The 16,388-nt window shown below is 40.5% G+C and overlaps 1 protein-coding gene across 3 annotated transcripts; it reads right to left on the bottom strand.

Moving 5' to 3' along the window:
• Positions 1–64: 64 nt before the first annotated feature.
• Positions 65–14,481, bottom strand: si:ch211-269e2.1 (cohesin subunit SA-2). Of its 3 annotated transcripts, none has more exons than XM_044366452.1 (32): positions 14,335–14,481; positions 13,801–13,911; positions 13,607–13,694; positions 12,813–12,977; positions 12,505–12,601; positions 12,336–12,412; positions 12,169–12,240; positions 10,803–11,007; positions 10,557–10,708; positions 10,400–10,473; positions 10,178–10,301; positions 9,863–9,961; positions 9,479–9,558; positions 9,276–9,383; positions 9,077–9,197; positions 8,775–8,892; positions 7,966–8,054; positions 7,429–7,521; positions 7,236–7,322; positions 6,538–6,738; positions 6,174–6,250; positions 5,960–6,047; positions 5,728–5,808; positions 5,023–5,115; positions 4,756–4,930; positions 3,213–3,349; positions 2,315–2,416; positions 2,080–2,231; positions 1,868–1,996; positions 1,574–1,764; positions 1,413–1,488; positions 65–1,294 (listed from the first exon to the last, which is right to left on the bottom strand). In XM_044366452.1, exons 2-32 carry the CDS (start codon positions 13,848–13,850, stop codon positions 1,159–1,161), a joined length of 3,537 nt encoding a protein of 1,178 aa, XP_044222387.1. In that variant the 5' UTR covers positions 13,851–13,911; positions 14,335–14,481; the 3' UTR covers positions 65–1,158. The 3 variants fall into 3 exon arrangements, with proteins under 3 accessions (XP_044222387.1, XP_044222388.1, XP_044222389.1); XM_044366453.1 differs by having other exon boundaries at positions 10,400–10,467; XM_044366454.1 differs by lacking the exons at positions 13,801–13,911; positions 14,335–14,481 and adding an exon at positions 13,215–13,308.
• Between the last annotated feature and the right edge of the window lie 1,907 nt (positions 14,482–16,388).

The following is a 16,388-nucleotide window of genomic DNA, read 5'->3' as shown; positions in this document are numbered from 1 at the left end:
AAGTCTGCATGCATGTTTTTTGTAGATATGAATATGTTAAAGGAAACAGCTTGGGGAGACATGATTGTTTAAACTTTTTTATTTAAATTAAATAACATTAAATATATAAGCAGTGTTTGGCAAAACTTAACCCAATAATATCCTATAAGGAGCAATAATAATAAAGTGGCAGGCAGGACAATAAAGCATAATTTTTAATTCACACTGTGCAATAAATCTTGGACCAGAGTGTGATCGCAGGGCCAAGCAAAAAAAGAAAAATATGTATCATTTAATGTTACATTCAAGTACAGTATAAAATTATATATGGGGAAAACATCTTTTCATATACTAATACAGTTGGTCCACAAATCAAAGTGTTTTGTGAATAAAATACATGACCTTAGTCAAATGTAATCTGGCATTCTTTAAAGGATGAGGCATTATTCTCAATTTTTTGTATTGTCAACAAATCCCATGAAAAGACTAAAACCAACAGTGCATTAGTCCTTTTCTTAGCACTTTCTGACTTCCATACCCTGTCTCTGGCACTCAGCTACAAGCCGGTTGGTCCCTACTTAAGTCATCACTATTTAGAAAAGACGCACATTTATAATTGCATGTTTTTAAATGTTTAGTAATTTCCTAAAACAGCTTGATACTGTAGTATTTAGCAAATGTAACTAAAACAGGAGTAAGTAATGCATTTCATGGGGACTATTTTCGCCTGTGAATTAATACACATTTGGTGTTATTATCAGTTTAGTCGGTGTATGTGAGATTGACTCAAAATAAACTACATTGCCCATGTTCATCATAAGGAAGGAACATGTCATCGAGTGCAACAGTGTCTCATTTATGTGTTTTTATTACATTCTGAGCAACAATCAAAGTTTATGGCACAGAGGAATAAACTATATCAAGCTTTGGCTACACAGGCAATACTTGTTTGAGGAATAACATTCACTGACTTGGTTTGGGATTTTTTTTGGCAACAAGAAAAATATAGAATATTGCCAGATATGTTACGGAAACGTACAAAAATTGGATACTGGGATATGTGGGCGTCAGAACACCAAAGACACTAGTTACAAGGTGCAAAAAAAGGAATCCATTTTTCTCAGATTTTGTGATTTCCAGTCCTGACAGGAGCACCAATTCTCCACGACCTCCTCATACTTAAAGTTCAACTTCCACAGTGTCATCATCCACCTCGTTGCCGGTGCTGAGGACAGATTCCTCAGTGGTCAGTCTTCTTGCAGGAGGTTCCACGGGGACAGAAAATGGATCCGTATCAGTTGTCTTCTCTTGAAGGCTGAGGAGTTAGATGAGGGTACAGGAATGAATGTGAGCAAAATGAATAAGACTTGGTTTGCAGCTGGTTTTTAAAATGAATAATGATATGAATGTGAGGAATAATCCCTGAGCCTCACCTTAGACTAAAACTGGATCTTTGGACTTTACTAAGTTTGGACTCGACTGGGCTGAACGGACAGGGAGACTTGCTTCCTTTTAAAACAAGAAAGATACACACATGATGCAGCTGGTAGCAACAACATAAATCTGTGTTTGACTTTCTTGTTTAGGGCAGTACCTTCTAGTTTTTGTTTGGAGAAGGGAGAGCGACTGGGTGGGTTGAGCTTCCTATCAGAGCTAACGTAGGACACAGCGTCCTCCCCTTCAGCGGCAGCCAATAGGGAAGCTCGATAGTAGATAAGTGGCTGCCAGCACTCCTCCCTGAGGTCTACAATATGCTCTGCAGTGTGCTTCTGCAGGTAGGAGAACCTGCATAGACACAAACACACTTTAAGAAACTTCAGAAGGCCATATTTAGGATGTTTTAAAGCTTGTTTCGAGCCATGTACTGTATGTTGCATGCAGCACTCACACTGTCTTCTTGTCTGGTTTGAGCAGTTTGCTGGAGAACTCGCTGAGTATGGTCAAGTAGGAGAGGTACAGAGGTGTGGGCGTTTCTGGGGTCTGGCTGAACTCTTGGAACACAAATTCTATGCCATTCCTGCACACAGTATCACACAAACCTTAGGTACAAAAACCCACCAAAACACATTCACATCGAGAGAAACAAGAGCCCGTGCTGACCTGTGGATCATGACAACACACTCACGAAACTTGACAAGGTCCCCGAACGTGAGGGCGAAGCGCCTGGCCAGCTCCTTGATGCTGGTGAAGGTCTGGACTCCTGGTTGAGGCCTCCCTCCACTCTCCTGCTCCCGTTTGAGACGCACAAACAGCTGAGGAACGAGGGGAAATGCACATCAGCATCTGTCAGCTGTTGAAGTGTATTTTTTAGGATGTGTACCTGACTTCAGTGTACCTGCTGCAAACAGAGCACCAGCGTACGAGCGCTCTCTATCTTATCTATCTGTCTGGTCCTGTACATCGTCTCTTTGATGATGTCTCCAAAGTCGTTATAGTGCTGCCAACAAAGAGGAAGAAAATAATATTAGACACTCCAGCCAGAGATCTGTAGGAAATACAAACATTAAAGGAATAGTTTGCATTTTGGAAAATACGCTTTCCCGCCAACAGTTAGATGAAATGATTGATGCCACATTCAGACATATCTGTTGGAGCTAGCTCCAGGTTGTGCATCTTCTCATGCAAGTTGTTCTTGTTGTTCAGCGATTTTCTGGGTTTTTCAAAGATTGGTGGTTAATTATTTTTCGGAAAATTTTCATGATTAGTGCTGTGACTCGAGCACAAGCTGGGGTCAGCTGGAGCCAGAAGTCAGTTAGCTTAGCTTAGCACAAAGACAGGAAACGGGGGGAAACAGCTAGCCTAATTCTGTTCAAAGGTAACAAAATCTGCCTACTAGCACCTCTAAAGCTCACTGACTAACACTTGATTTCTCTTTTGTTTAATCTGTCCCAAAACATAAGTGTAAAAACTACAAGCTATGGTTTTACATAGGGTTATGTGTGGGACTGTTTCTTCGATGAGGTCTTGCCAGCAGCGGAAATCCCAGGAAGTCACTGCGCCAACAAGATATCATGTTTTCAGGTATCACAATATCAGATTTTGTTACCTTTGGACAGAGCCAGGCTAGCTGTTTCCAGTCTTTAAACTAATCTAAGCTAACATCCGGTTGTAACTTTATATTGGATGAAGAGATATGAGAGAGGTTTCCTTCTCCTCATCTAACTCTAAGCGCAAAAGCAAATAAGTGTATTTTCCAAAGGGTCAAACTATTTCTTTAAGGAGTTAACCTTTACCTTCATGTAATACATGAAGATCTCAGCTGCCATGCTCATCTCCAGCACTCCATGTACTATCAGTTTGCAGTAAGCCACGAGCAGATTTCTTCGTTTGTGAAGGTCCTCCAGCCTCTCCACTTCAGAGTTTTCACTGACTGAGGGAGCCAGATGGAGTTGAAGCGCGTGGTTGGATGTGAAGTGGTCGAGAGCGAGAGACGGGGACAGGGGAACAGTAAGAGGAGCGATTAATCATGAGAAATCATATAGCAGAGAGAAAAGAACAAAGCAGAGGCGGGAAAGAGTGTTTTAGTTTTAGTTAGTTTCAGGACAATGGCTTTAGCAGGTGGAAATCAAAGATAACATAAGAGTAGAGTTATGGTTGTGACACCATGTGGCTTCAATCTTTCACAAGGCTAATAAAATAGGCTCCGAGGTGAGCCAGAGTTAATGGAATTTTCTCACGGAAAGAGATTGCCCTGATTTTATGATTTAACTCTCTGCCCTTGCCCTCCGAGTGATCTTTGATCCAGCAGCTAATAGAAAACACTGTCTATATAACAAAACTGTTACCAGGCAAATCCAATAAAACAATAGCTTTTTATTACATGTTCAAAAACCAATAGTCCCATATTGTATTTGGTTGAACATTTAAGAGATTCCCACCAGGACAGTTATTGACTTCTCTGGACTACCCCATATTTGGATGCAATAAGTCTCTGAAAGTTGAAGCTATTGTAAGGATAATAAAATGTTTTACTTATAGTCAGCCATGAATGAATTCATAAGTTTACCTGCAGGACTTTATAAAGAGAATGCCAACTATGTATTTCCAACATGTCTTTCTTGTTTTCTTCATTTTAGAATGGACAGGAGCAGACTGAAGTCATCCATTTAAAGGCTGCATCACTTTTCATAACAAACTACAACATCCTTTCACACAAATTAGTCAACCCAGTTTCAGTCTGAGGATATTAACATGGTTTCCTTTGTAATTGAGGGTCAACTGTCAGGTCAGGTTGTAAATCAGAGCCCATTTACAGTCAGCAGGCAGCTCTGCAGTGAGTTATTAAGCCAAATATGTGGCTGTGCATTTAATACCTGCATGTTTTTACCTCAGTGAGCTGCTACACTGAATCAATTCTTCCCTCAGAGCACCGAACGGCCGAAAAAAGATGCTCTGACAGAGTGAGAGTGCCATCTACTGTGCAATATCATAACATGTTTTCTCCTGAGTGTCTCACACACTGCCTGGTTATATGTGTTTGTCAAACACACCGCTGCAGTGCAGCTGTGAAACCATTCGTTATGACACATACCATAAACCGTAATCACAATGTCCCTGGTTCAAATCCAGTGAGGGACCTTAGTTGTCTGTTGCAAAAGGGTAAAAATACACAATACATACAATATACAATTTTTTTAAAAGTATCCTCAACTACACAAAAATACTGTGTAGGAATTGCATTTATTCTTAAGTTTTGAACTCTATGTAGATAAAGATCTGCAGGAAGGTTAAGTAAGTGGAAAAACAAATATTCAGGTAAGTATGCCCAGGTCTCACCACTGCTCTGGCTGTCACAGTCAGCGCCAATAAAGACGTGCCCGCATACAAAGGTCAACAGCGCCCTCTGCAGTTTGGGACTGGGTGTGTAGAGCAGTGGACCGCAGCAGGAAGGATCCCACACGTGTAACTGGTAGGAATGAGCTGTCAGGACATCACAGACACCCAGAAAAGCCTAAGAAGAATGAAAGGATGTAAGAAAGGCAAGAAGAAAATGAAAACGGTGCAAGCAACGATAAAAACAAGAGTCTGTGCTTCCTGTCTGACCTGCAGCCTCACACTGTGGTCAGGGTGGGAGAGATAGTGATGACTCCTCTCACTGAGCAGACGCAGCTGGAGCCTCTGGGCCACAGCCTTATCCTGAGACACACACACACACACACACACACACACACAGGGCTTTAGGGCAAGGAAAACTGATGATTGACAAACTGTGCTGCATTTTGCATTAAATTTGGTTAATGTACAAGCTTTCTAGAGAGGAACAGGTGGGCTGAAATTGTAACAAACATTATACTCTCTTGCTCATTAGTCATCTCCCCCTCTTTTCTTCATGTGTCATCTGCATCACCCTTCTTCCTGTTTACTTGACACTTTCTTTGCTGAAGTTCTGATATGTGAGTCGCTGCACTGCCTGGTTGTAATTGTTGGTACCTGAGACTTTAAGTTCCTTCTACTATCACTGTGGGGCTGGGAACACATAACTATTTTAATTAATCTCCACTAATAATGCATTAAAATCAACGCCACAGATGGTACAAACAAAAATAAAAAACATAAGATGTGAACTAAGATGTGAATATTTATCAGTAGAATATATACTTATAATTGTTCAATACACAGGTATCAATATTTTAGGCAATTTTTCAAAATCTCTTACAAACTTTTTTATAGTCATATTGCTAAATTGTCATAGTTGCACTAGTTAAAAGCTTCAGCTTCAGCCTGAAAGGTAAATCAAAGGTAACTCACTTTGGATGTTAGAGTTTCACCGCTCGTGTTGAGAGACCAGAGCATGGAGTAACACAGACACTGTAGTACTTCCAGTAGCACCTTCAGAAAAAAGAGAAAGAGACTGAGTAAACTTAAAATAGAAAGACAGTGAAAACTTGAGGTCATTGTTGATATATGAGAATATGTGATTTTTAAAAAAGTTATCAGGAATTATCAGGTGCTAAACTTGGAGAGAGGGCAGTGATGGTACCTCAGGCGGCGCTCCTCCCTGGCTGCTCTCCGCTGACAGGAGAGGGGACAGCAGGTCAAACAAATTCCACCGGGAGAGGTCATGACAGCTATCACAACATGGAGAGACACAGGTGTGTACAGCAAATAAATACATAAATAAATAATAAATAAATCACTGGCAGAATATTAAGCTCACATTTCACATTTCATTTTGAACAGCTGTCAAATCGTACTTGTGGAAAGCTCTGAGTTTCTTCAGTGTGGCTAAAATTTCTCCTGTTTTCTCCTCGTCAGCAGAGAAACTGTCATCCTGTGACAGAGAGGTAAGAACAGGAAATAATAAATCATCTTGTCAAGTCAAGTTCTTCATTCTTTGCATCCTTGAGTGTTTGACATGCCTCTATACCAGTGGTTCCAAACCTTTTTCGCTTGTGACATCTTAATGTAAAGTAATGTCTGCTAGAGACCCCTAATCACAGGTTAAGGCCTTTTCACATTTACTTTAATCGGAACTAAGGTTTCTAGCCCAAACCATGAAAAACACAAAAAACATGGAAAAACTGTCCACATACATTTAGGCCATATAGTATAATTCACCTTGACTGAGTCCTCCAGCAGTGCTGTCAGTTGGTCCACCCAGCCCTGGACCAGGGTGTCTCTGGCAGTCTGAGCCATGGAGCACCAGGCTGTCTCCTCCCCACACAGACTGAGGTACGTGCGGGCCGCTGCCTCCAGGACAGCAGGGTCCGAGTGGAGGTTTAGAACTGTTCCCATCTCTGCCATCAGGCTGGATGCCACCTGAGGAAGAGGATCAGAGACACGCCTACTACTTTGAATATTTGTACCCAAAAGCTAATACCAATTTGTGCAAATAATGACAATGTCAAGGAGCTAAAACAATTAGCTGATTGACATAAAACTAAATGAGAATTTTAACAATTCATGAATACTAAGTAATGTTTCCAGTCATAATTTCACCATTAAAAATCTGCCCAGCGCAGCCTTGAGGCATGCACAATGTTCTCAGCATTTTTCCTTTATTTTAATAATACATTTATAACTATTAACTATTTAATTAAACTACTCACATTGATAACAGTGGCCCAGTAATAATAATAGTAATACATTCTCAATTAAAACATTACACTTAAGTTTGATTTCATGGCTCCAGTTCTTTGGTCCAACACTACAGAGCTGCTGGTGACAAAGAAATTAACTAAAGATGAGCTAAGAGTGTCATCCCGTTCATTTTTCCGCAGCAGTATTTGTGTAAGTTGAAAGTTTTGGATGCAGACCTGCGTGTTTTCAGCCTCGGGACACTCTGGGAGGAAGTACTGAGGGATCTTCATCAGGGAGGCAACAATGTCCGGGCTACCTGAAAACTGCATCAACACCAAAGAACGTCAGAGATTGTGCTACAAAGAGGTGTGAATGTTACAAAATGAAACTGACAAACATTATAATAACAATTGTGTGTAGACTAAATACCTTGGACAGTAACTTTGGAAGCACCGGGAGGAGATGTTCAGTGAGCTTAGAGCAGTCATCAATCTGAACTTTCTTTTCTCTGGCACTCATTACCTGGTGGTGAAAACACATATTGACACATATATACTCACTGTGGAGGAACATTTAATTCAATTGTGGAAAGTATTATCTTTCTATGAATTATTATCCTATAATATTATGCCTTAACATTCCCTAGAGCCTGGGCTAAAACCTTTCCTGTGACTCTACATAGTTATAGTTATATTGATCTAACTATATTAATATGTTGTCTCCTCCTCTCTTGCATCATTTATGTGAGTTTTCCCAGCTGCAGCCTAATAAACACGACTCTACTGCTCGAGACAAGACCCGCCTCACACTCCTCTACTCCTCTACAACACTCATTTGTAAAATATAATTCAATACCTGCATGGCTCAGTATTTCTATCACATCAGATTTCAGGTGACAGTAGATAGATAGATTTTATCAGAAATGTTTCATACATGGGAACATACAGTACTGTATGTCCCACTAACCTTCTTGGCTCCGCTCCTCCCCGCCAGTGCTGGTCCCTCTGATGCCTGACGCACCGACGCCACCAAGATCTCCACAAGTACTGCTTGTTCTGCCCACACACACACACACACACATAGGATGATGACTGCTGTAGACTTAATGCATGTGATATAATCTCCCCCAGAGATGAACAGAAAATGAATGATAAGGTTTTTGAATAATAATAATAACTAGGAGTGGTATGTTATGATTTTCTCTCTCTTCTCGTTTCCTATGCTTAAACTTCTTCTCATTCACAAATCCTTCTGTCAACCTGTCTGGCCATTAATCTCTCTGCCACATTCCTTGAGTCACTTCATCATTGGATGTTGCTCTTTAAACATCATCGTGATCCTGTCATTTTGTCTTTCGGACCTATTATTGGACAACATACCACCATCCATGATCTTTAGGATGTCAGCAGTGATTCAACTGAGAGGGCCGATCCTCCACCAGCTGGTGATCCTGTCCTATCTCCTGTCTTCATGGGCTTACATTTATTGAATATACTTCACTTCAGTGGAGACTAATCACCCATGTCTTTGTCTGTCGCTAACCTCAGTGTGCATTGTTATACTCTTCCAACTGTTCTCTTCTTATTAACATGGTCTTACATGTCTGTAGCATCAGAAATGTTCAATAAACACTAGATTTAACAGAATGTTTGTGCATGTCTGCACTCATCAACAATATTGCGGGAAAAATTATTTGAACTGAATCAACTGAGAAACTCCAGTATACTCCTGCCTACCTCACCACCACCAACACACACATACACACATTTTCTAACCTGGGCTCTGAGAAGAAGGGTCCTGCAACAGTATAGATGTGAGTGTGGGCCAGTCCTTCAGCAGTGCTCCACCACAGTCCCACAGACTGTCCACTAAGTACACCACATGCTTGTGCAGCTGTAGGCACACAAAAACATGTTAATGCCATATAAACACTGTCTCCACCTGCTACAATCATGTACAAAACACACATACTGTTGTGATCTAAACATACCACATGTCCCTCTATATCATAAGTGCATTCAAATGTTTTTCTTTGCCAAAATAAATCCCTTGAATTGAAAGGGCCAGTTTGTTTCACCTCAGAGTCCTGGTAGAACTGCAGCAGAGCCTTCAGTCTGGCAAATGTTTGCTCTTTATGAGCCTCCTCTTCATTCATTCCATCCTGATTATCAGCTGCAGGAGCAAAGGTGTTGAGAAGCCTGAAAGAGGCCAACAATATCCAGGTAAATAATAATGACTTTTTCTTTTTTTTTTTGAAGTGATGGAAATCGACATACCTTGAGAAGAGCAGCTCCCCTGCGGTGGCTGCAAGAGGGCGCTGCGAGGAATAAACAAACTGGAGGAGCTGCTTGTAGTCCTCTGGACTGAGCACATCATCAGACATTCTGAGGAGTCAGAAGGAATTTGATGCAAAGAACAATGGTGGGAAAAAAATAATGATTTAAAAAGGATGCTAACAACAAACAGGCTGGTAACTCACTTGGAGATGAGCACCAGCAGTTTCATGGTCTGCACAGCCACTTCATTGTCCTTATCCAGAGTCATGGAGATCAGCCGGTCCTGGAGCAGTCAGACAGTCAACGTCACACATGAACATGTACACTTACACAAACATTTCTGTTTAAACCTGTATTAATTATCATTTTGAATAACATTAACATTGAATCAACTCTGTGGAATGTGAAAGTAGTGTTTGTAGAATTGCGTGCAGCATCAAAAACACAGCACCCACCTCCTCAGCTCTTTTTAGCCTATTTTAGCTCATTGTTTTTGTTTTACGCCCGTAATTATTGTCATTGTTTATGTTTTTCTGCCCCCTAGTGGCCAAAAATCAGTTAATGCAGCTTTAAAGAGAAGTGGTTACCTTGAAGCGGCTGGTGAACAGGTCTAGTTTAGGCAGGAGCAGAGGATCTCCATACAAATCCTGTAGACCTAACACACACTTAAGACGCACATCTGGTATCTGGAAAATGATACGCATGTCAAAGATAAATAGTGTATATAGTTTTTAGCTGGTTTTCAATTTTACAAGAAAGGCCAAAGATAAAACATTTCTAGTTATGATGACTAGTTTCACAGCAGTCAGCCAACATTCTCAAAAAAATATTATTCACAAAAGTATCAAAATTGTTATTATTTTTACGTTTATGTTTATAAGTTTGTCTTTGTTGTTGTTTACCTTGTCATGCATCATCCAGCCCATGTATTTGAGGTAACTATCATTGAGAAATACAGAGCTGTAGAGTTTCATCCACAAACCCAACTCCTCCATACAGAGAGAGCGAATTTCTGGAAGCACATCACTGTATAGACACACACACACACACAAAGTCAGCTCCAAACCGAATTAGATTTAAAGCTATGTTGAAACCAACACTATGAGAGAAACAGGTGAATGTACCGATATCGCTTAAGAAAAATTCCCTTGAAGATGATGTCCATCATGCCCTCTATCTCTGCCTTCTTCTCCTGCAGCTTAAGGACATTAGTAAAGGCACCCAGTGAGTAAGATGTGTCTTACTTCTTTCTACACAGGTATCGTGTACAACGGGTCTTACCTCTGTGATCTTCTTCTGTATTCTCTCCAGTTGGGGCGTGCTTTTCTGCCTCATGGTCTTCGTCTTCTGCACCGCCTGCAGTTTCTGACTGTTTTCAATGCCGACGCTCAGGCTCAGAGCCACACTCACCAGAGAGCTCAGCAGTTTCACCGCTTATCAAGGACCCCCAGATTAAAACCCAAGGTACAGATTAGTTTATTGAATATACTTATGTATCTGAGTGTGGGTATGTTTTCTATCGCTTACCTGCCAGCGTGCAGGTGTGTCTGAAGGCTCGTACATACGAGTTGGACAGCTCAGTGAGCAGTGAGATGAGGGTGTTCATCAGATAACTGTCAAAGATGACGCTGTGCTGACACTGAGCCACCAGCACCGATACAAAGTCACAGAACTCAGAGTGAAACCAGCGGCCGTACGGTCCGGACTGTATGAGAGGATACTCCACACTGTCCTGCAGTAGAGAGGAAGGGAAAAAGAGAGAAAAACACTTTAAAAAGCAGCAATGGCCTCAATGAATTTAAAGAGCATCTTCCCTGACATGACCTTTCTTGTTTAAACTGTATATTGGTCCGAGCCATAACAAAAGGAGGGATTACTCAGTCGTTTAAACCAAAGTTACCGTGTTTTTAGTACAAGATTCCCTCTTTGTGTTTCCCCCAGACAGTGTTTCCTTGTTGGGATCATAACACTAGAAGATATATCATCCTCATACTACCTCATATTAGCTTCAGCTGAACCAGAACGAGCACTGTACATTTTGTCTTTATAAAACCAAAATTAAAGCCTTTTTTAAAATATCCTCTTAAAGGAAGAAGACATTTTAACATGATGAGAACAGTATTTCTATAAATTTGGACCCCTGTATCTGATTGAATATTGACCTCTGGTTGCCAGATGTTTGTGAAGATAAAGACTACATGAATGTCTGGTTGAATAAGAATGAAGAGTGAATCTGAGTGAAATAATGAGAACTGGAATGATCTGGAATATTTCCCTCCTTGAATTGTAACGTTTATGTAAAAGTACATATTTGGAAAATGTTAATGTCATAAATTGAAATAGAGGAGCCGATGAGGAGCAAAGATTGGAGCCAGTTGCAATTCTCAGAAAAAGTTTTTGTGGAAGCTCCTGAATAAATTAAGTATTTTAAACAACACTGTATAAGGTATTAAAACACTAAATTGAATACATTAGAGCTTTTAACCATTTACATGGCTGAATTCTATTTGCATCCATAGAAAATACGCAACTTTTTGCAAAAACACTCACAGTGCAATTCTATGCTTTTTCTCCTGATGGATGTATAAATGAATTATGTGACATTACAACATCCAAAAATTATTAGCAATCCATAATTGTCAGATACTACTCACTAATAAGTGCTCCAGTGGAATTTTATCGTGTAGAGAGTAGAGAATAAGTGAATCAGTAATTGATTTCAGACACACCATGGGTCAATTATTCAAAACAAATAATATGTTTATCTCCAACTGAAGAAATTATTTTGCAAAAAGGTGCTTTAGATATTAGACTCTTCAATAACTGGAAGATGATATGTATATGAAATACTATCTACATGACTGTAATAGTACAGTAAGCAGGGACAACCGACCATATCCATTGGCCATGTGACTGTGAGGATCCATGGAAAAGCCAGAAACTTCTTGTACTGCAGACCAGCGACCTGAAACACACAACATTACACAGTTTCAGTTCAAAGCATTAAAACTGATGCAACACACACAAAGGGGGAAGAAATACAGATTGAAGACCTCTTACCTCATCCAACTCCTCCACCATCTTACTCATGACATCACTGTCCTCTCTGCTCTGACACATCTCTGCTGTGACCACACCTGGAAAAGAGAGAGAAGGGAAACATAGACGCAATTCTTTGTATTCTGCATGTGTGTGTATATGTGTGTGTGTGTGTGTGATGACTGCTTGCCTTTGCACCCAGAGCACTGGATGAAGAAGCTGATGAGATCGAGGAGAGACGTGTCTCTGTCTGTCACATATGCCTCAATCCAATCATCAATCACCGCCTGCTCAGACATCACAACAGAGTCAATGAGTTTTTATTCATATTCTGAAAATGAGACTTACTACGGCATCACCTTCCCACATCAAAATATACCAGGTAATATCAGCTTATCCAAGCTAGTACACTCAGGTGTTTTTATAAATAGGATATGGGCTCATTCTTTTTGTAAACTGTTTACTACTTTATCCATTACAAAGTCTATCTAATTTTACCTGCATGGCACTTCTGCCCATGGTGATAACCTCGAACAGGGTGACAGCCTCCACATGCCTCCGTCTGCTGTGGCTGCCACCTGCTCTGCTAACACTGCTGCGGCTGGCTTTGGCATTTTTGCGCTTGACATTCTCTAAGCCCTTGTGTGTTCTCTTCCTTCTTCTCTGTGGGGTTCGAAAACATGACGGAAAGGGATGTAAATAGATAAACTGTGGATGTTTTAAATTATTTACATTACTATATGAATGATTTTTCACCAGCGCATCTTGAACAGACCAAATTACAAATGTATTTCTGAATGGCAGACTCGTCTGTGTCATCGCCAAAGTCTCTTGTTGATCAAGGTGCAAATTCAAGCGAGCCACTTAGACACTTCCCTCCTCCACCTGGGTGATACTGACCTCCATCACACTTGAGCAGCACTTGGTGAAATAGCTTTCAAGAAATGATGTCTCTTCTTCATTTATTATCAATTATTAAATTGAAGTTGAAGCTCTATCAATGAGAGAGATTAACAATAATGATAAATCTGAAAATATCAAGGGCCACAACTAACGATTATTTTCATGATCAATTAATCTGCCAATTATTATTAATCTTCTTGTCTGTACAAAAGGTTATAAAATAATGAAAAATTATAAAAAATTATAAAATCCCAGAGACCTTGTTTTTCTCTGACCAACAGTGCAAAAAGCAAAAGATATTCAGTTTACAATCATATATGACAAAAAGAAAACTCTGCATCAACAAAAGCCTTTTTTCCCCCCATTATAACATCATCAATAACACCTACCACGCTCTTTTGTCTGTTCTCATTCCCGGACTCATCCTCTGAATGATTGACAGCCCGGGAGGAGTGTGCTTCACCCTGAGAGTTCTTCCTGGAAAGTCAAAAACATGAAATTGATAGATTACAAGAAAAGAAAAGAAAAATGATTTTTTAAGGACACTGTCAATTAAGCAGATGACTTCCGGAGAGATTCTTACTCCTGCTCTGAGGGCCTGGACGCAGCTACAGCTGTGGGATCTGGTATCATCTCCTCCTCAGGTCTTCTTCACACAGGGCTCAGGTGTGTGTCTCTGCATCTGGAAATTCATCTGAGAATTTAAAAAAAAAACAGACAGCTATTAAGACAATGTGCAACTACAATTATGACTATCTGGCTCGTATTGACTCTGTCTATAGTGAGAAGAGGTTGCAGGGTGGCTGGTGGCTCCTCTGGCTTCATTCTTGCATGAAATGAATCTTTTGCATGTCTACTCCACAGGTAGGAGCAAGTGAGGGTTTATACGGTTGCTCAAGGACACCTCGGCAGAGTGGCTGCTTGGCCCCAGGAGGGTTGAACGGTAAAGAAACAGCTAAGAGGCGAGTCTGCTATTCTGCCAGTCTGTTAGCTGACAAATAATTATCCAAAAGCTGAAATATCAACAACAATTTCATGAGCTGGTGCGTACAATGTAACAAAGATGAACACTGGGTAAGACTAACAGGTCAGTCGCTCCTAAACTTTTCAAACTTACCCTCTTTACATTGCTTCGTGCTTCTGTGATGTTCATTGAGGTATTATTTTAAAACCAAAAGCTGTCAAGACTCAAATAGTTCAGATGTCTCCACGGATATCCTCCTTGTTGTGTCTTCGCCTCGGCTCTCACAGTCAAGTTGTCGGACAGCCTAACACGTCCTGATTGGGTGACAAATCAAAACACAATTACATGATTGGGTTTTCCGCCACGTCACTCACACGTTTGTCCCGCCCCTGCCGGCTGTCACAGACAGACCGCGTCCTGTCGGGTTTTCTGCATACCTCAGCGCTGTCAACATCTGCAGGAGACATTTCAGACCCAAGAGACATACTGTACTGCAGACAGGAGTAGTAGCCTACTGCTGCCACACAAACCAATAAACAATAATGCACCGTATTTCATACTTCTTGTTGTAAGTTAGGTGTATTAACCTAGCCTGTTTGTATTTAACAAATGAAATTAACCAGTACTTTGTATTATGTTTTAACTACTAGTCGTTAAGAGGGACCTGTCGTCGCAGGAAATGAACAGCAGGAGGAGCCATTTACTCACAGACGAGCAGATATCTTAAAGATCCCCTTCAGACATCTAAAAAGACATACAGACGGGTGACAAATATAAGGAAAAACCTGTACAGGTCTGAATGCTTCGCTAATACGGTGAGGGGATCTGGTGGCTCTGTTATGCTGTGGGGGCATTTTGCTGGCATGGTTTGGGTCCACTTGTCCCCTCAGAGGGAAGGGTCACTGCAAATCAATACAAAGTTGTTCTGAATCATCACCTTTATCCTATGATGAAACATTTCTATCCTGATTGGAGTGGTTTCTTCCAGGATGACAATGCCCCAATTCACAGGGCATGAGGGGTCACTGAATGGTTTGATGAGTATGAAAATGATGTGAATCATATGCTATGGCCCTCACAGTCACCAGATCTCAAGCCAATTGAACACCTATGAGAGATTTTGGACTGATGTGTTAGACAGCGCTCTCCACCACCATCATCAAAACACCAAATGAGGGAATGGGGTTCATCCCTCCAGAAGAGTTCAGAGACTTGCATGTCAAGGCGCATTGAAGCTGTTCTGGTGGCATGTGGTGGCCCAAAACCTTACTAAGACACTTTATATTGGTTTCACCTGTCATTTGTCACCCGTCTGTATCAAAATACTCTGTCAATCTACTGTGTCTGATATGGTTTTTCCAGGAAAAAAAGAATAAGTATCACTTTGAAATACTTAAAATGACATCTATTCCTTCTCCCTCATTAAAAATTCCAGAATCTGTGAAAATACAAATATTTTTCATTTCAAAACTCTTGGACACAACTGTTGGACACAAGATGTCTCCTGCTTCACTGAAAAATCAATTCTCAGTGTATGTGCACTGATGCCTTCGAGTTTCCACATCACACATGTGTAAGTTGCATACTGGACCATAATTGCTGCTCGTTGGCCCACACCTAAAAATCTAATTTTCAATGAGCTCAGAGAAACTTTCCACTTTCAGCAGATGACTGATGTTTTATTACAGCTGTTATGTGACTTGTTAATTTTGTTTTCTGCAGTGGTGGAAGAAGTGTTCAGAAGTTTAAGTACCAATACAGCAATGTAAAAATACTCCATTACAAGTATAAGTCCTGCATGAGAAATTAAGTTAAAGTACATAAGTATTATGAGCTTGATGCAGTTAAAGTATTGCAGTAAAAGTAGTGGTTTGGTCCCTCTGACTGATATATTATTATATATGACATCATTAGCTTATAAATACTAAAGCATCAGCGTTAGAGCAGCATGTTACTGTTGTAGCTGCTGGAGGTGGAGCTAGTTTGAACTACTTTATATACAGTTTGCTAGTTTAGTCCAGTGGTTCCCAACTTAGGGGTCGGGCCCCTCCAAAGGGTCACCAGATAAATCTGAGGGGTCGTGAGATGATTAATGGGAGAGGAAAGTAGAAAAAACAAAGTTCTGATACACAAATCCGTTTTTGGTTTTTGGTTTTTTCGTTTTTGGTGAAATATTGGATCATTTGAACATTTATTGAAATGAAACC

The sequence above is a fragment of the Thunnus albacares genome, chromosome 11 (genome assembly GCF_914725855.1).
Source record: "Thunnus albacares chromosome 11, fThuAlb1.1, whole genome shotgun sequence".
NCBI lineage: Eukaryota > Metazoa > Chordata > Actinopteri > Scombriformes > Scombridae > Thunnus > Thunnus albacares.
The sequence above is the reverse complement of the archived record's forward strand: the minus strand, read 5'-3'. Positions and strand labels throughout refer to the sequence as shown.